Source organism: Calliphora vicina, chromosome 5 (assembly GCF_958450345.1).
Source record: "Calliphora vicina chromosome 5, idCalVici1.1, whole genome shotgun sequence".
NCBI classification, from domain to species: Eukaryota; Metazoa; Arthropoda; class Insecta; order Diptera; family Calliphoridae; genus Calliphora; species Calliphora vicina.
Window position 1 is genome coordinate 105304107 of NC_088784.1, and position 20876 is coordinate 105324982.

Sequence of the window (20876 nt, forward strand, 5' to 3'; positions counted from 1 at the left end):
TCGTGTGAAAGGTATTTTTCAATGTCATATCTAAAATTATCATGTTGGTCCAAAAATATTCAAACTTTTGTAAATATTTTTCAAAAAGTTAATTTTTTTTTTTAAATTTTGACAGAAAATTATTTAAAGTAATTTGTTTAAATTAATAAGCCTCAAATAATTTCAACTAAACTGATTTTTCCGTTTTTCGAAATTTAATCTAGTTCGAATTTTATTTGAATTTTTGGAAACCTAGTTTTCTCCGATCTATTTTGCAATTCACTAACTATTAACAATCCGACAATCGTAAGTATTGTGTGATTCTCTAACTTCTTTTAAACAATAGTAGGCAATTCGTAGTTGACAAGGAACAATATGTTTCGAAACGTCAAACTCAAGTGACAATTGTAAAGAACAAAACAATAATTGTCGTTTGATTAGCTAACAAAAACTTACTTCACGATAGCGATTATCGTATAAAAATGTTACTGAATAACAATTTCGTTAAATATGCCGATAACGCTTATTCTATCCATAGAACCTTTATCCACATTGTGATTGTCTTGAACATATAGCTAAAATCAGATCGGAGAGCAAATGGGTTTCGAAGAATTCAAATAAAATTCGAACTAGATTGAATTTCGAAAAACGGATAAAACTGTTTCGGTGAATTTATATGAGGTTTATAACGTACGTGGGCGGTTCAATAAGTCTTTTTGAATGAAACACAGGTTTTTGGATATAAAATTATTTTATTTTTCAACACAGTAGTCTCCTTTAAACTCCAAAGTTTCTCCAATATTTGTATTAACGTTGGAGTCAAATCTCGATCTGCCGAGCTATTTCTTTAGGTTTGGAAACAATAAATAGTCACTCGGGGCTAAATCCGGAGAATAGGGCGGATGAGGAAGAAATTCGTAGCCTTATTAATGGATTTTAGCCAACTGAGCACCCTTTCATGGTCTTGATGAAAAATAACTCTTTTCTTGACCAAATGCGGTCGTTTTTTTCAAATCCTAATTAAATCGTCTCAATTAGTTGGCATAACATTCGTTTTGCCCTTTTGAAGATAGTGAATTTGGATTATACCACGTGCATCACTAAAAATAGTCGACATGAATTTATTGGCTGACAAATTCACCTTGGCTTTCTTTAGCAGATTCACCCCGAGAAACCCACTGTTGTGACTGATGTTTGGTCTCTGGCGTGTTGAGATGGATCCACGTTTCGTCCACGGTTATGAAACGGTGCAAAGACTCGTCCATATTGCGGTTGAACAACGCCTAACCCTCCTGCGAAGTTGTCGCACGATTGCTTTTGTGGTCGATTGTAAGCAAACGTGACACCCATCTTGTGGAAAGCTTTCTCATAGCCAAGCGATCATTAAAAATTTAAACTAAGTCATGAAAGATGCCTATGTCTTCTACAATCTCACGTTCTTTCGATCGGTCGGGTTTTTCGGGTGTAGAGACCTCAACGTTCGGCATATTCCATGTTACGAAACGAAATTCAGAAAACCACTTTTTTACAATTGAAATCGATGGTACAGAGCTCCCATAGTATTTATCAAGCAAAGCCTTGGTTTGAATGAAGGCTTTTTTTCTCAAATTCACTTTTTTCCTATCAATGGTAGTCGAACACAAGCAAAATAACGCAGCTTGTTCAAATTTTGACAGGAGTCAACTGACAGATGCTTTTTGGCGGGAAATTCAAAAAGTCACAAACTTGTTGACCCTGTTCTCGTATTAATTTAAACTAATTCTTTATATAATAAGACTATTTCAAAATTTAAAATTTTTTGCCAAAACTTTGAATATTTTTGGAATTGCACTGGAATTTAGATACTGCATTGAAAGAACCTTTCAAACCCCTTTCACATGATAGCAATATTTCATGTTTCCTTTGCGAGAAATAGGAAAACAATCATAAAAACCTTAAAAAAGGCAATACCAAATACTGGCAGAAACATTTCAGAAATTTCTCGTCATCTTATTTTTCTCCATACAAACGGGACCACCCTAATTTACATAGATACAAATGTATGTATGTATGTAATAGGTATGTACATTCCTAACTTGCCACAGTAATTGACTGCAGCCATATGAATTATTTGCTGACAACAAACGACCTTCATTTTTTCATCTCCAGTTATATGATTATCTTAAAAATATAACTTTTATTTTATATACAAACACATTCATACATGATAAAGTCAGTGCAAAAAGTAACGAACAAAAGAAATATTGAATCACTCAGAAAAAAAAAAACTAATCAATTTGAACAAATTTGTTCTATGATAGTGTCAGCCAGCTATGGCTATAAAATATTTTGAAATATCTGTTATTATTTAAGAAGTTAAACAATTCTAAATTAAGTTTATAATAGAATAATATAGAAAAATTCGAATATATGTAATAGTTTTTAAATTTTTTGTTAGATACTGATAATAGCTTAAAACCAGCTATTATGAAAACATGCAGCCCAATTATGAATAAAAATTCCCCGGGAGTTTTTCCCCTTCTCTCATTATTCCCATTCAAATTCAATAGGAAAAACTTCCCGGGGAACAAACTGCCGCGGAATTTTTTATTCATAATTGGGCTGATGGTGTTTGAAGTTTGTTTCTTCAAGAAGAACTGATTTTTATTTTGAAATACGCTGAACGACAAAACACATTCAAGAAGCAATTAATAATTTTTGAAATTTTGTGACCCAACGACAAACTTAGAACTATCTTCCACAAATAATCAAAAATTAGGAAAAATAACCATGTATGTAATGCTTGCTGTCTTTTACATACAAAATTAGTTAAATGACAAAACGATTTACTTACAATATCAATTCAAATTTCAATCAATTCAAATGAGTTGGAAATGAATTCAATTCAAATGAATTGCTAGTTCTTTTTTCTAATTCATTTGAATTAATACAAAATCAATTCAATTGGAAACGAATTGCAATTCATTTTTACCAAACTCATTTGAATTAATTCAAAATCAATTAAATTCAAATGAATTGAAAACGAATTGTAATTCATTTTTACCAAATTCAGTTGAATTAATTCAAATTTCATTCAATTAATTTTTTTGTGTGAATGATTCGCGAATTAATTAAAAAATTAATGATTCATTTACAGCTCTGATACATAAATACCTACAAAACTTTCCAAACATACGAAAACAACTAAAAAAAATAATAATTTTCATTTTCAAAACAAATATTAGAAGAAATTAAAATTCTAATTATTTTTTAGAAGTTTCTAATTATGTATATTTAAAAGTTTCTGAACTACAAATGAAATATATGTAATTGGAATTACTGATATATGTATGTATAGTTAATATATTGTGAAATATAATTAGAAACTTCTGCAAATGTGATAAAAATTTAAGGAAAAGTATAAAATTGGAATTTTAACAACACACAAAACGAAAGTAATAAATTATTCACTCACTTTTTCGGTTTCAAAATCGATTTCCATCACATATGTATTTGAATACTATATTGAAAAACAAAAAATAGCTGGCCAACTAGATTTGTAATTGTTGTTTCACAAACAAAACAGAGAATATTTCAATTGTTTTTAACACATATCGTCACCTGAAATGCAAAAGGGCGTAACAACCAATAGATTCAAAATTGAGTTTTAAATGGATATTGGTAAAGCGCATCAAGGCACACGTCTTTAAAAAGTTTTAACTTTCTATTTTTAAAAATAACGACTTTATTAAATAAAGAAATTCATATTTGTAACTACAACACTTTTATGTTTTTTTGTCTCTCCAGTAAAATTTTCAAAAGTGATGATGTGATTGCATTTTAGGTGACGATTAAAAATTTTAATAGAAAATAAGTTTAAATTAATTAGTTATAAGAAATAATGTAATTTGTTATTAAAAAAAAACATATAGAGGGTTTATATTCAAAAAGTTATAAGCCCTCAATATACATAATAACAATTGTAGAATGAATAAAATTTGTTTCAAATATTGCGAATGTTTTTGATAAGTAATTGAATGTTTTAACGTTAAATTTGCCACGAAACTATTATTTATTTTGTTGAACTGTTTTCATTTGTTGTTTGTTGCTTTCACACCAAAAAATCAAATGTATTCTTAAATAAAATAAAATATTACACAGTGATTCGTAGACAAAATAAATTATACATTTTTTTAATGTTACAATAGGGCGTTTATTAAGAAAATTTACTTTAAGACAAACAATGTCGTAGATGTGATACAGTTTTTTAATTGTTTCATTATTTTATTTATTATAGTAACACATTAAACCATAGACGAGACACTCCGTTTTGTCAAACAAAAATAAAACAAATCATATGTCTGATATAACAATTATAACATTGCTAACACAAGGCGTATGGACTAACATATATTTTGGTGTTGCAAGAGTTAGACCCCTTTCACACTAGGCAATTTAGTTGCGCAAGTCTCTTGTGTTTGTAGATGACAGAGGAAATGTCGGGTTAAGGAGAAGAAAATTTTAAATGCTGTTTTGTTGTTGGGCAAGAGACTTGCGCAACTAAATTGCCTAGTGTGAAAGGGGTCTTAGGTTTTTTTTGACAATCACTTTTCGTCTCTATTTTTGTTTATAGTTTAATACATAGGGTAACAATGTATTCGGAGTATAATCCAATCATTGTCGGAATCGGTTTTGAAAACAACAGAAAAAGTACATTGGTCTCGTGAAATTGAAAGTTATTGGTTTTATATTCGATCTAGAATTAAATTCCTTATTGATTAAACAAAAAATTACATTGGATTTCATAAGTCAAATGTACCTTTTTTGTCGTTTTCTATAAACAAAATTGAACTAAACCCAGATTTAGAAAAATTAGGAAACATATTTTACACCACATGAACAACGTAGCGTATGAGAAATATTTATCAATGTTAATCGTAGCAAGTATACATTATGGTGACCCTTATATTAGACTTCTTAGATTCTTGGTGATCCCAAGAAAGGGTAATACACAATTGTCCTCTGACATTCAAAAACCAAATGCTGAAAAACTTTGCATAATCGGAAAAAGTTTAGATGTTGCATATGGGCAATTCCACGAGAATCGCTACCACTACTGAAAAAACGAAAACCCTTGAAACTTTTTTTCAATATGATTTGAATAGAAGAAAATAATAAAATGTTACTATGTGAAAGTATTTATATCATATTATAACATTTTAAAGACAAAAATAATAGTTTAAACTGATTATATTTAAATAATTAATGTTTTAGGCAAAATTGCGGCAAAAACTAGGCTCCCAATTAGCTTGTAGTATGAAATGAATTTGACTCTGGTTTTTTTTAGATATTCAGGTATGTTCTGCAAATCACATTTTATAAAAGTGGTTTGAAATCACATAAATGGTGTTCTGAGCACATAATTTTGTGATTTTAAAACGTTCAACAAAGTCACTAATGTTTTCAAATCACTTGGTTATTTCTGCGGCTATTGAATGGAAAATATTAAAATAAATTATTTAAATAAATTAAACAATATGTCCTTTATTAATTTTCTTATAGAATTACTTGTTTTATTAAAAAAACACCTACAATTTAATAAAAATCTAGAGACACCTTTTCTGCTGTAATAAGTTTATTTGCTTTTGTGATTTCTTTTGTGGTTTCAGGTTTGTTTTCAGTTGTCAACTGTTTATGATTTTCGAAAATATGTACATGGAAGCTTGCCGGACTAAAATTTTTTAATGTTTGTCTAAAATATGTTCAATATCTTTAAATTAATTATAGAATTCGTCATAAAATTTATAATATTTGTTAGATTATATTATAAGTTATCAATATGCGTTAAGTTTTTTGCGCAAATTGGAAAAAAAAATGCAACAAAGTTGAAGCAAGTGGTAACCAAAAGCAATTGTGTACTGTGGCAGCTTTACTGTTCTGTTTTCCTTTTTGACATAGTGGTTGAGCTTGCGCCATAGTTTTTGCAAAATTTTTATAAAATGTAGTTCCATTCTTTTTAATTCCATTAAAGATATAACAGAAGCTCCAGGCATTTTTTTATTTTCACTTTAATATTTCTACAAAATTATTAGTAAAACAAAACATTTAAAATAAACGAATCAGCTGTTTTCTTGTGCTTTCGAAAATTTAAAATCACACCGAAAAATATAATAACAGTGTGATTTACAGAACAGGCACAAATCACATGTGTGATTTTAAAACGGTATGTGATTTGAAATCACGTGGATTACAGAACATACCTGATTGTCAAATTATTTATTGAAACCGAATGTATATTTTCTATTCACTTTTTTAGTTTTTGTATACATACATATATTTACAGAATATACATTGTTTTATTATAAGAGAAAAATCTGTCACGTACGATATTAAATTTTATTTATTATAAAATCATCCAAAGATTGTTTTTATTTAAATATGACGGATTGTAACGGAAAAATATTTCGTTTAGTGTAAGAAATTTAAAGAAAACGTAACGCATCTCACGATTCGAATATTTTCGCATATTTCTACATGTACCTCAAAATGAGTTCCGTTTTATATTATCGTACGTGACATAAAACGGAACCCTTATTTCGCTCAATATTTTGGACAAAAATAGTTCGAAAGAACTTTTTATTATTTTAAAATATAGTACGCTCTGAATGGAATATAAAGACAAAATTATTTTTCAGATACTCTTATTTTTGCAAAATCTATTCCACTGTATAGGCGTACAAATGTCACGTACGATGTTATGGAATTGCCCATATTTTATTTGAAATTTAGAGATTTGTGTCAAAGTAGGAAGTTTAAAAAAAAAAATTTAAATTAAAAGCTGAAAAAAATACAGTTAAAATTGTTTTAAATATAGAACATACAAATTATCTGACCAAACTTCAAACCACTTCATTCATAACCCAAAACCCAAAATTTACATTTTTAAAAATTTTTTAAACGAATTTAAAAAAAACAAGTAAGAGTGCTATATTCGGCTGTGCCGAATCTTATATACCCTTCACCAAATTATACTTCAAAATTTTAAATATTTTTAGGTAAACAAAATTAAATTTTTTTTCCAGTTGTTTTTTTAATTTTTTGGAAAAAAAATTTTTCGATTGTTATTTTAAATTTTTTTTTTTAAATTTAAAAATTTTTTTTTTTTGTTTTTTCAATTTTTTTTTTTTTAAAAATTCGGGTTAAAATTTTTTGCGATTTTGACCCATTGTAGGTCCAACTTACTATGGTCTTATATACGTCGTTGCAAATGTCTTTGAAATATCTATCATTAGATATCCATATTGTCTATATTAATGTCTTAGTAATCCAGATATACATAGGTCAAAAATAGGTCAAAAATCGAGGTTGTCTTGGTTTTTTCCTCATATCTCAGCCATTTGTGGACCGATTTTGCTGATTTTAAGTAGCAAAATTCTCGAAAGCATGTCTGACAGAAATTGGAAATTTCATATACATATCGCTCATTTGCTGCAACAGCGTCATAACTCAAAATCCAGGTGTTTTGAACTTAGTAATACAATTTTTGGACAATATTTTTAATTTTTTTTTTTTAAATAGATCTTTAATTTTTTTCAAAATTTTTATTTTAATTTTTTAGTGAAAAAATATTTATGACAAAAAAAATTTTTTTGATGAAAAGAAAATTCGGTTAAAAAATATTTTTCCCGATTTTGACCCATTGTAGGTCCAACTTACTTTGGCCAAAGGACTTTGAAATATCTATCATTAGATATCCATATTGTCTATATTAATGACTTAGTAATCCCGATATAGATCAAAAATAGCCAAAAATCGAGGTTGTCCTGATTTTTTCCTTATATCCTTGTTTCTCGATTTTAAATAGCAACCGAACCGGGTCTATAGCGGAAATATTGATGTATGAATCATGTATGTAAGTTATTTGTATAATATAGTACTATTACTTGTTTAAACTCACTTTGTTAATTGAGTTTTTTTTTGTAAATAAGTCTCTTCATGTAATTCCTATAATTTCTTTATTAAATAAAGTTTAATAAAAAAAAGAAAATTTATGTTTTCGTTCGTTCATGATATATTGAAATAAGATAGGAATGTTTTTGTGACAATTTTTAAAACTGCTCTTAAGTTAAGATTCGGTCAAAAGCGTACTCAATATTTTATTTAAGACAAAATAGACAGCAATATGTAATATAAAGATGGTAGAACATAAACTACAGATAAACATAAAAATTGTCTGTACGCTGAAGATTTTATTAAGTTATTGAAGCATTGAGTTATGTATTTGATGATTTGGAAAGGTGTAATGAATTTCGATCGATTTCAAGAATAACTTTTAAACCAATTCCTGCTAATTATAAAAATTGAATACGAGTAACGATTTGAATTTAAAATGGAACTCACATTTCGCTACCTTAACTAAGTTTTTCCTTACTTTACAACTTAATAAAACATAAAGTTCTGTAGTTGCGATTTTTTTTTAACGCAGATTTCTGTGAAGATCTTCAACCAATTTATTTTTATTCTATCGAAACGAATTAGGTCCTTTCTATATTAAGGTATATTGGTGTTCTGTCAATTCAGTCCACATTTTATTAATTTGTTTTATTTACGATTAAATAAAAACATGTTTCAATGTACAAAATCGTGCGAATTGCAGAACATCAATTTGTCAATTATTTGTTTATGAAAACACTCGATTTACACAACAGGGGCGGTCGTCTATTATTAAGTACAAAAATATTTTTTTTTTCTTCTATTGAAACTATGCTAATTTATAAAAAACACTTTATTTAAATTGAATTTATATTTTGTATTTGTTAAATTTCTTCACTCATTATTATATTAAATGTTTATTTTACTATGTGCGTAAAATATTCCGTTATGAAATTTCTAAAAAAAATTCTAAATTTTTTTTATTATTTTATTTTCTTTATCAAATATAATAAAATATTCTCATATACATACACAATATATTTGAATATAATAATTTGTTTAATGTTTTTCCTTTTTTTTGTTTGCATTACTTAACATACGTAATTGAGAAAAATCTGTTAACAATAATAATATTATATAGACGATTTTGTTTTTTTTTTACATAATGTGTACATTATTTAATTAATCATAATTATCTCATCATCTATAACAAATTCGAATGCACTACATCATCATTTAGTGTTATTAAATATTACAATATATATAATAAAAATTATACAAAATAGAAAATAGAAAATATATAGAACAAAATTTATAAAAAAGAAAATGTATGTTGGTTTTTTGCTAAATATTTATAATAATATATCATTAATAATAATAATAAACATGAACATGATAGATGATAATAAAAAAAAAGAAAATATGTAATAATAATAATATTAATATTAATAATTAATTAATTAAATAGATTTATATATAATAATAATATTTGTATGTTGTTTAAATGTGTAATGATTTTTAATAACATAATAATGTATGTGTGTATGTGTTTAAAAAAAAAATAAGAACAAGATAGAAATAAATTGAAAATATTTTCAACCAAATTCACTGGCTTTTATTTACTCTAGTTGTTTGTTGTTTTTTTGCTTAAAATATATAGAAGTGGTATGTACAACTTGTTTGTACATAAAGAAAATATATATGTATTTTGAATATCTAGTATATTAACTTATCATTGTTATAATTAAATAATGTAGTGCATTAACTAAATAGAAATAATTGTTGTTATTATTTAATACACTACTATTGTGATTGTGTTTTACTTTAAATATAGTGTATTTTATATATATATATATGTATATTATATACTTTTTTCTTAACATAAAAAACAAAATATTAACTAAAAAAATGTTTGTTGCGAAACTGGAGAATCAATTTGAAATTTTATTTAATTCATCCATTTTCGACAATTGGGGGCACCACACATACAGGGTATTTTACTACCTTCGTCTTCCAAGTCAAATTTGTAATCATAAGAAAGCTGTGGTTGGATAATTTTAAATGTGTTAGTTTATGCTTTTTGGCTACATTTTGTTTTTTTTAACTCACCTCTTCACCACGATTAATTCTTCGTTTAGCAAATATTATTATGCGTAATTCACGATCAACTTCAACAATTTCTGTAACACAATTCGGATTGCAAGAGTGATTTATGTAACGAGCCAAGCCACCAGATAATGTTGCATCAACCACACGATCTTCATCCAAACGAAACATATATATGCCACGATTCTAAAAAGAATACGAAGAAAAATACATATTTTTTGTATAGAAAATTACACTAGTTTTCTAGGTCTTTGTTCAAAGATATTATGGGTATTCATTTCAAAAAAAGGAAAATTACACTCAAATTTTTTTACACTTTTACATAACAAAAACATGAACAAAATTCCACAAACAAATTATATTTTTTTTTGGATTTTTTTTCTTGTGTTTGTTGTTTAAAAGTGTAAAAAAATCAGAGTGTCATTTTCCATTTTTTTGAAATGAATACCCTCATTATAATTAAGAAAGAAATTTATATTAAAAGTAATTTTTCTGAAATTGTTGAAAATTCTTAAATTCTTTCTCAAAAATATACATTTGTTTGTATAGAAATTGACCACTAATTTCACTTACCCTAGCTTCATATTGTTTTTCACGTATTTCAGAAACTTCCGAACGTATTACTTCGCCAATATATTCAATAATCATAGTATGACGTTCCATATCACGAGCAGCGTATAAACCCAAACCTTGAATTTTCGATCTAAAATACACAACCAAAAAAAAATATTTTTGCAAATTCATAATTCAACTTTCCGAGAGCATGTTTAGCGTTAGAAAGCAATCTTACCGAGCCAGATAAACATTGTTACGCCATTCTTGTTTCATTTTCTTATACTGCGAACTCTTTGAATGTACAAACTGTTTACTGTAGGGACACGAAACTTCGCCGGCAGCTGCCACCGTATTCATACTACCTTGATGGCCCAGGGAATTGACATTACTGCAGGTTCTTTGCGGATGATGTTTCTTCCAACCCATGAGGTGTCTAAGCTTTGGTTCTGTACGAGCTGCCCCAGAGGGATTTAAGGCTAATGGTAAATCTAATAAAGGATTACGGCCATATTTAAAGCGATAATTTGTTAGGGTCTCTACACCCGGTAGACTTTCAATAATGCGCACAATGGAGGGCTCCGTTAGACCGAACAAATCTTCGCCGCTTATAAACTCGGGATAGAGTTTCACCAAGTTGTGAGTTTTGCGCATTTCAGCCACAGGCTGTAAAACACGTTGCCACACCGCTTTCGGTGTAATGTCACGCAACTCAACATCTGGTTTCGCTAATTCTTGGACAACAATGCGAAATTCCGGACGACCCGCTACCTCAGCAATGGAACATATGTAACGACAACGTTTGTTCGGACGATTCATAGACCAATAGAAACGTATCTTTTGTTGACAAAAAGAAAGGAAAAATCAAAAAAAAATCAGAAAATTAACAAACACTGAAACAGAGCTTCGAATTAATCAATTATAGAGCTTAATTCACAAAAATCTTAATTCGGAATTAAAAAAATGTCGAGACTTCATTCCATAAATAAATCCATTCACAAGTATAATTCTTTAGCTTTTATCTAAATAGAATTCATTCATCGCTGAATTAATTCATAATGATTAATATTATTAATTATTTAGACTCAAGTTCATTAAATTTATTTCCTTAGAATTCATAATGAAATTAATTCAAATCTTCATCCGGTTTTGTTTTTGTTAAGCTAGTAATCATTTACAAAATGAATTTGAAAAAATTTACTTAAGACTTTTTGTAATAGATTTGAATTGAAGAACAATTTAACCATACAATCACCCTTATCGTGGTTGGCGTATGTGTTTTACGCCTACGACAGTTTCGTACTAGATTAAAGAAGCAGGTTACATTTTATCTTTAATCTAGTACAAAACTGTCGTAGTCGTAAAACACATACGCCAACCACGATAAGAGTGAATATATTTTTAAAGTTATTTTGTAATGGATTTTAATTCATGAAAATTTTAATGAGAATGAATTTGAAGTACAAAGGAATTAAGCCTATGTAAAGAATCCATAATGAATTCATTAACGAAATGGTTAGGGGGGCAAATACTTACGATTTTAAAACCAATTGGATATATATAATTTGGTGTATGAAATGCTTCCAACTGATGGGGCAACAATTGTCCCACATTTAAAAATATTAAACTGCCAACACGCATTAAATTCATCATTTCGGAATGATGCATTATGGCGGCCACCTGCCGATTTTCATCTCTTTCAACAAACACTCTACGAGGCACTGACAACGTTATCAGCTCCTTGTCTTTGTCGTTACGTGAAGCATGTGCCTGACAGTGTATGGTTTTATTTTGATAGAACACACACTGATCTCTGATGGCACAGGGCAAATGAAAGACAGCGCCACAGCGTGTTTTGTAACATTTAACGGTGGCTCCCAGCTGTTGGCAAGTATTGCAACTTTGATTAAGACCGTTTTGTAGAGCCGATGGAAAGTTAACCAGACCTCCACTTATGGTCTCATACACTTCAGTGGACCATAAAGCACAATTTAAATGCACCCATTTGTCGACATCGAAATTTAAGAGACGCGAAGGACCATCGGCTACACCATCACCCATTTGAGTGCATAACACACACTGGCGTCGATCCTCGATGGGATGATGGGTACCGGGCTCTCCGACATTACACTGTGCTGTGGTTACGGACATGGTTATATCCATTTTAAATAATAAATCTCGTATTTCTTTCTCCGACATACGCTTGGCAGGTGTGGTAGTTTGAAAACATTTCGAACTGAAGTACCGAAAGGGAATTTTCTTGGGTTTTGGCACTGCTTCCGCCACCGATTTGTCTTCCTTTATCATGGTCGCTATGGCACCGACACCGGCTACGGCTACGGCTCCCGCTGCCACTGCTGTTGTGGTAGTGTTTGTTGATGAAGTAGATGAAGTTTTGTCTGTTTGTTGTATTGTGCCCAGCAACGCTTTCAAACTATCCTTATCGTCTGTTAGCCTATCCAAATCGCTTTCTTTTGCTGCTTCTACAGCTGCTTCGAGGGCAGAATCGGCGCTCTTGGAGTCTAATACTGATTTTAGATCCGGCGTAGATGTTTTCTTTTCAATCGACCAACGGAATTGTACATAACATCCTTTATTACAGAAATATCTTGGCTGTGTTGGCTGCAATAATGTTGCATGGAATCTTGTCTTTGTAAAATCGTCTGTATTTTTAATACAACGACCTTTGATGGCCTTGCCACAATGACGACACATTTTAAACTTGCCATTCAGTATATTTTGTATGGAGAGATGTTTTAAGGCCATTTCCCGATCGACCGCTGTTAGGGAAGAACTTTCCATTTTCTGCTCACAATCAGCCTCAGCATCACCGTTGTTGTCCACAACTTTATACGGAATCGGTGTAGATAATTGCAAAAGATTGGCCAGATTTTTCAAAACATCCAACAAACGTTCTGCCGACGATGTGGGCAATGACAATATAACATTCTGGTTGTTAAGACTGCTTTTAATGCTAAAAGTGTATTTATAAGCAAATATTTTAGCAATTTGCAAGTTACAAAATTTAAAGTTTTTACTTACCCCACTTTATTATCCAATAAATCATCTTGATGATGGTCCTTCATATATAAACCATTGGCAGCTGCATCGTTTTCCAAAGGTTTTAGTGGTGTTTTCTTGCGCTTTGTAATTAAAGCCATCGAATTCACAAACGGTATCACAGGCGACATGCGACCCAACTTTTGCTGGGTGCTACTCATTAAGATTAGACCAGGAAATGTTTCTTGCTGCAACATATTCAAACGCATGGTTTTAACCGGATCTACGGGCATCAGCAATTTATTGCTGACCACTTCAGGGGACTCCACTGCTCTTTCTCGATACACTTTAACCCAGCTGGACAATTTTTCTGGTTCTGTTTTATACGTGAACGACGTAAATTCTTGGTCGTAATAGTTATTCTGGATATTAGACGAATTCGAATCATCTTTTGTCTTTAGCTCCATAAAATTCTTAGGGTCATAAAAAGGCACTTTATTGGGCAAATAGGCAGCACCGTATTCACCTTCCAGTTCTTGTTCGAACATATGGGATCGTTCATTTTGCTGGCTTTCTTTGATGGGCGATGTAGCGTTTGAGTTTGAATTCGAGTTCGAATTGTTTAAAAAATTACGCCAGCCATAAATGTTGCAAACGCCGTAATTAACATTGAGTTGAGGTTCCAGCACTTGCAAGGGTTGCATTTGACGCATGTGTGACAGTAGATTATCGATGAAACCATCGTAGTCCTCCTCAAGCTTAAGCGACTTACGTGAACGTTTTTTAGCATTGGCGGCATTCGAAGTGCTGGCTAATGCGGGTGAACTATTTGTGGCACTGTCTTTGGTGTTGCCAATTAATTGTCTACGCTGTTTCTGTTGATCACGTTTGCGTTTCTTGCGATCGGCGTCTTTAGTTGCTGAATTCGGGGCTGCTGTCGATGCTGATGCTGATGTTGTAGTCGTCGTGTTGGCTGTTGTTGCGGCAGCATTTAACAACGAAGATGCTGTAACATTTTGATTGGGATGAACTAAGTGTTGCTGATGCGGTTGTTGATGAGTTGTTTGCATATGCTGTGGTTGCTGTTGTTTGTGATTCAAGTTTAAGAGCGAGGGTGCCTCATTGGTTGGTGTCGAAGCTACCGAATTTGTAGGTGTCGTAGACATGGAACTGGTCAAAGTGTTATGCAATGATGATGTAGATGCAACTCTAAAGGATTGTTGCTGCTGCTGTTGTTGTTGTAATTGCGTGTGTTGCATTTGTTGAAATGGTGTTGTTTCATCTACTTCCAGTTTTATAGTTTGTTTTGCTTGATCATGTTGCTGCTGTTGTTGTTGCTGCTGTTGCTGTTGTTGCTGCTGCTGTTGTTGCATATGTTGCATAAGAATCTGATTTTGACTCTGCTGCGGATGATGAAGATGAAGTTGTTGTTGTGGTTGATGTGTTGTCTGCTGTTGTATGATCGTTGATGGAGTCGTTGTTGCTTGACTATCCACCACTTTGGTTTGATTATTGCTTTCAGCTTGTCCACCTTCATTTGTACCACTGAAGGATTTGTTTTGCTGTACGGTCCCCACAAATTGCTGATGACTTTGACTTTGGCTCACATTTACATTGAGATTTACATTCATCGATGTGTTGGATGATGACGACGATGATGTATTTACGGTTTGTTGATTGCCATGTGTATTAAGAATAACATTGCCACTAATCCTATCAAAATAAAATTCATTAAATATACATATTCAAACAATACTTAAAGATCGTTTTTTAATCCACTACAAGTGGATTTTTTAAACAAAATTAAATTTTGTTTCCAATTATTTTTTTAGTTTATTAAAAAAAATAATTTTTAAATTTATTACACCCATTAACACGAACCCTGGTTATGGCCTATCTAATAGTTATACTGTCGGTTAAAAATATTTTTGTATGAAAACTATCTGTTTAACTATTATTTAATACATAACCTGACTTCGTTTTACTGGGGTTAGTGAAAAAAAATTGAGAAAAATTTTTTTTGCTAAAAAAAGGTTCGGTTTAATAAATATTTTTATCGATTTTGACCCATTGTAGGTCCAACTTAATATAGGCTTATATACATCGCTGCAATGGATTTTGAAATATCTATCATTAGATATTCATATTGTCTATATTAATGACTTAGTAATAGATAAAAAATAGGCCAAAAATCGAGGTTGTGGACCGAATTCCCGGTATATTGATGTATCATTTCAAGTTGTTGGGATCTTCGTAATGTCTATAATATACTCAGAAAGGTTTAACAGCAGAAATAATTTTCGCTCATATTTCTGTTTCAAAATTTCTAACAAATTTATGTCATTTCTTACACATTTCTTATTGTAACTGAAAAGTTTTTAATTAATAATGTTAACTAGAGTTTCCAAAAAATCAACAATATTCAAAACCGCGGTTTCGGTTTTCAAAAATTTAAAACATATCGGTCCTTTGCCTAGCATACAAAATTCAGAAGCAATTATTGAAAAACAAATACATTATCGACTCTGTAAGGTCTGTTTTTTTCCATGCAAATAGATAGATGATAATGTAATAACTAGTTTGTTTTCCAATTCAATATTTTGACTTTTTCTGTTGAAAAGAATGAAACCGATAACGATAATAGAATAATTGTGGGTTTTCGATTATGAGCCATCAAAAACCGCGTTTAAGGTTTCGATTAAAACTGAACCTAAAACTCCAATATGTACTTACTTTTCTTTACTTAAAGCAGAAACATTTCCAATAGAGCTTGGCGTACTAAAGCTTCGGCTAACTGACATTGGTTGATTTTGCTGATGTTGTTGTTGTTGCAATTGCTGTTGCTGCTGCTGTTGCAAATGATGTTGCTGTAAAAGCTGTTGTTGCTGTTGTTCAGCGGCAGCTTTTTTAACATCTTGTACATATTTCGTAATTTTTGTTGTTAAAGAGGCTTGATTTTGATTTGTTTGATTCGCTTGTATGAATTGTTTAAACGATTGCTGACCACTGCTGATAATATTGTTACTTATATGTACAGGCACCGATGTGGTTGAAGACAAAGAATCCGTTTGTGGCTTTTGTTGCTGATGTTGATGTTGGTGTTGTTCTGATTTCAATATAGATTCTCCCGGATGCAACGATTGTTGCAAAGAAAATATCTCAATGTTTTGTTCAGAATGTTCTTTATTCAAAGTCTGTGTAGGCGTCGAATGTGGCGGCGGCGGCGGCGGTGGTGGTGTTGGCTTGGATACAAATGAAGTTTCCTTCGATATAAGAGGGGACGAAGAAAGTTTTGTTTTATCCGAATGCTGAGTTAAATTGGATTTTGTTGTCGAAATTATTAGGGAAGGAGTATTCGTATTCACACTACTACTGGGAACAGGTGTTAATGAGTGAGGAGGTGTTGGAACCGGAGACCGGGCACTCTGTTGATTCGCCGCTTTTAAACTGTCATTCAATAGTTTCATGGATTGTGATGTATTGGTGGGTGGGGTTTGAGAAACCGATACCGGTGTCGTAGAAGATTCACTAGCAGGTACTGGTGGTATAACAGGTCTAGCCAATTGGGCTTCCAAGGAACTAACCAAACCCAAACTAGGTGCACGTACATTGATTACTTTGCGCGCTGATAAAACAGTAGTTGAGGACGAGGCGGATGTGCCTACGCCAGAACGAGAATTGTTTTGATTTTGGTTACTGGGAGTGGAGTTGGAATTTTGTAACAATTGTTTGAGTAGAACATTATTGCTTTCCTCTGCTTTTGGCAAGCTGATTGTGGTCTGCTGTGGTGATGGATCACTGTTGGAGTTTATATTTGTTTGTGTTGGTGTTGTTACTGTAGTGTTGCCGGTCGCATTTGAATGATGGTTGTATTGAGAAGAGTGTGCTTGGTTTAAGGAAAACTTGGATACTGTTGCTGCAGCTGCTGTTGTTGTTATTGACTCAGTTGGATGATTTTCGGTAGTTGATAGTGTATTGGAACTATTAGTTGAATCATGTGCTTGTTGTTGATTTAATAACTGCTGCTGTTGATGCTGCTGCTGTTGTTGTTGCTGCTGCTGTTGTTGTTTTTGCAACTGCTGCATTTGCTGTTTATGTAATAACTGCTGTCTGTGTTGTTGTATCTGCTGTTGTCGGGCGTTTTGTAACTGTTGTATATGAATTTGTTGTGGATGATTTTGTTGCTGTTGGATTTGCATATGGATTTGTTGTTGCTGCTGTTGTTGTGGAACATGATTTTGCTGCTGCTGTTGTTGTGTAGTTTGTTGCTGTTGTTGTATTTGTAGCTGTATATGTTGAGTTTGTTGTGGCGGATGATGTTGATGCTGCATCTGTTGTGTCTGCGGCTGTTGTTGCTGCTGCTGCTGCTTTTGGTGCTGTTCCAATATTTCCACCTTTTTCTTATCTTCATCATCTTGTGGCGGTTTGTTTTTTGTGATCTTCACATAACTTCCATCGCTACTGCTGTATAAACCTGGCAAAACCTGAATGATTTTACGATTTTGCGTTATATGGGTAGTTTGTTGCTGTACATTTGTTCCAGTCCCTGATTCATTACCACCCGTAGAATCCATTGTTGCGGTCCCACTCGATGAATCTATGTCGTTTTGTGAATTAGCAGGAGCAGATATTGGAGTCGCTGAATTGATCACATTTGGTTGTATGTTGAGATTGAGACGCGTACCACTACTAATTTTATTATTTCCGGCTGCTGTTGTAACGCACAGCGTATTTTTAGACCCAGATGTTGTGAACACTTGCTGAGAGGCTGAACTTTTGGCCAACATTAAGGAAATGTTACGAGGAAAATTTGAAGTCATTGTATTGCCGATAGAGGCAGAAACATTTGCCGCACTGACATTGGCAAACTGTGATTTGGTTAAAATAAGTTTCTGTTGGCCGCTTACGGCATCCGCCATACTCAGTGAGACAGTTGAAACATTTCCTGACGTTGTAACCAGTTGCGGAGAGTTTTGTCTTACTATACTGATCGTGGGACAAATGTTTATTCTCTGCTGTTGTGGCTGCTGCGGTTGTTGCATTCCTGCGTTACCCTGCTGCTCCATATTCTCCATTTGCGTGGCCAATGTGGTACGTATGTTGGAGGCGTTTATATGTTGCTGTGCCCCAGATGTGTGAACAACTTTTACGCTGGTTGGCAAGTATTCAGTGGCTATAATTGACGAATTTGTAGACGAGTCCCCTTGTGTATTAACCTTTACCAGCTGTGGCGACTTTTCCAAAATTTTAATGGTTGAATCACCAGCGAGCTTTGTAGAACCTTGTTCGCCCGTCGAGTTGTTGCCGGAATTTGACGAAGTGGCATCTTCTATATTGGCGGTAGATGTTGTTTTTATTATGGCGCCAGTGGGTATTTCTTTGACAAAACTTAACTGTTGTTTCTTTTGAGGCGAAGGCAAAATATGACCCTGTATTGTCTGCTGTTGTTGTTGCATATTATGAGGATCCGGTTTGGTCGAGGTAATGGTAACTACCCCAGAGGTTTGCTGTAGTAACGTAGACTTGTTCGTCTGTACGGCCTGTATTTGCAGTGGTATCTTTTTACTTACCACTTTGGCTTGGACAATTTTAGCGGTTGACACCGGTTTAATTTGCAGTTGGGAAAATGACACATAAGTCGGTTGTGTCACTTTTTGGCCACGCTTTATATTAAGTATTTTACTTAATTGAGTCTGCGACGATGTATTGCCTCCAGTCTGAATGGTATGTATAACACTTTTTGTACCTTCTGCAGAACCTCCTTGGCCGGAATTACCACTACCAGTTTGTATGATTTGTGTGGAGCTTAAAGGCTTTAATAAAGGCACTGATATGGTTGTATTGCCAATTGAAACTTTGGCAGTCGTTTGAGTTACTTCGGGTAATAACTTTTTGGACGAAACCATTAATGACTGATTCTTCACCGCACCTTGTAAACTCTTTATATTAACGGCCTCTCCCGTTTGACCGGATACATTGCTGACGGAGCATACTCGACTATATGTGAACGTATTTTGAGGATTTATGGTTGTGTTGGAGGCAGAGATAAGTATTTGTTCTGGTTTTTTATCTCCGGCTACCATGGAAATCTTACTTGCGCCTTGACCTTCGCTGGTGGTAATTAATTTTAGGTCGATACTGTCACCTAAGGACTTTTTTGCCTCCGCCATTCCGATTTGTAAACGTTTAGGAGGCGGCTTGGTGCTCATGGCAGTTATATATGAAGTGGCAGCATTACCACCGGGGTCACCTTCTATATGGATAATGCGCTCATCCACACAGCCATCATTATTTAAATTTCCCGCAGATGTATCACTTTTATTAGTAACATGTTTGCGAATAAACATTAATTCCTCACCAGCAGTCGTTGTTGTCGTAAATGTTTTTCCACCAGATTCACAGCTCTCCTCACTCATGGTGCCCGTAGTTGTGGCGTCTTCTACTATTAATGAATACCCTGCTGCCGCTGAGGATGACGCTGTTGTTGTCGATGCACTTGTTTCACTTAATTTCATTCTTGACTTTAGTTTTTTACTATTTATTTCTGCTGCGGCAGCCGCCATAACATTGTTGCTGGTTATTAGATGTGTGGCAGGATTTGCTGCACCTGCAACATTAGTTAAAACACTCCCACTCTTTTCCAATTTCAGCTTTTTACTTTCATCATCGTGGCTTTCATTGGATGTTCGTTTCACTGTTTGTCCTGTTGTTATTTTAAATGTTGTAAATTTGTCAAAATCCGCTGTCGTGGGTTGATGTGACATTCTATACGCTTTTCGCTTTCTTATTTAATATTATTAATTTTTGTACAAAAAAAATTTAAAAGAAAATTATAAAAAAATTATAATTTTTTCTTTTTTTTTTCTTCTCAACACAAAATTGTAGGAATACTTTTGCTTCTTGTCAGTGGTGGTAATATAGCGTTTTTAACTTTAAATCTAGCTATTTTGAAACCATTTTAGCGGGTAAAATTTTTTTCCAATAAGTGTCAATTTTAGCGATTTTGTAGGTGAGAACTTAAAAACAGGACAAGTAATTTTCTGTTATGATTATGTTTTACAATTAAAAATAATTAACATTTTGATAAACTAAAATATAATCATAAAGTCATTAAATAAGTGTGCTGTATTTCTATAGCGAACGAATGCTATGAGTGGACGTTTTACATGTATTTTGTTACAATAACAAAACACATGTTAAATTTCCACTCAAAATACTCGTTCGCTATAGAAAAACTGCACATAGATAAACTATAGCATTCGGAATCCTCATTTTGAGTGTGTTTGGAGAGCCGATACCGATATCTGATTTTAAATTTAAATACGCAT

The 20876-nt window shown here is 32.3% G+C and overlaps 1 protein-coding gene across 1 annotated transcript; it reads right to left on the reverse strand.

The window, feature by feature from the left end:
• Nucleotides 1-9459: 9459 nt before the first annotated feature.
• trr (trithorax-related) lies at nt 9460-20443 on the reverse strand. The gene is made up of 7 exons (XM_065511309.1): nt 16282-20443; nt 13591-15261; nt 12085-13522; nt 10787-11385; nt 10570-10699; nt 10000-10182; nt 9460-9931 (listed from the first exon to the last, which is right to left on the reverse strand). The coding sequence occupies exons 1-7, from the start codon at nt 20310-20312 to the stop codon at nt 9839-9841; spliced, it is 8145 nt and encodes a 2714-aa protein (XP_065367381.1). The 5' UTR covers nt 20313-20443; the 3' UTR covers nt 9460-9838.
• Nucleotides 20444-20876: the final 433 nt, after the last annotated feature.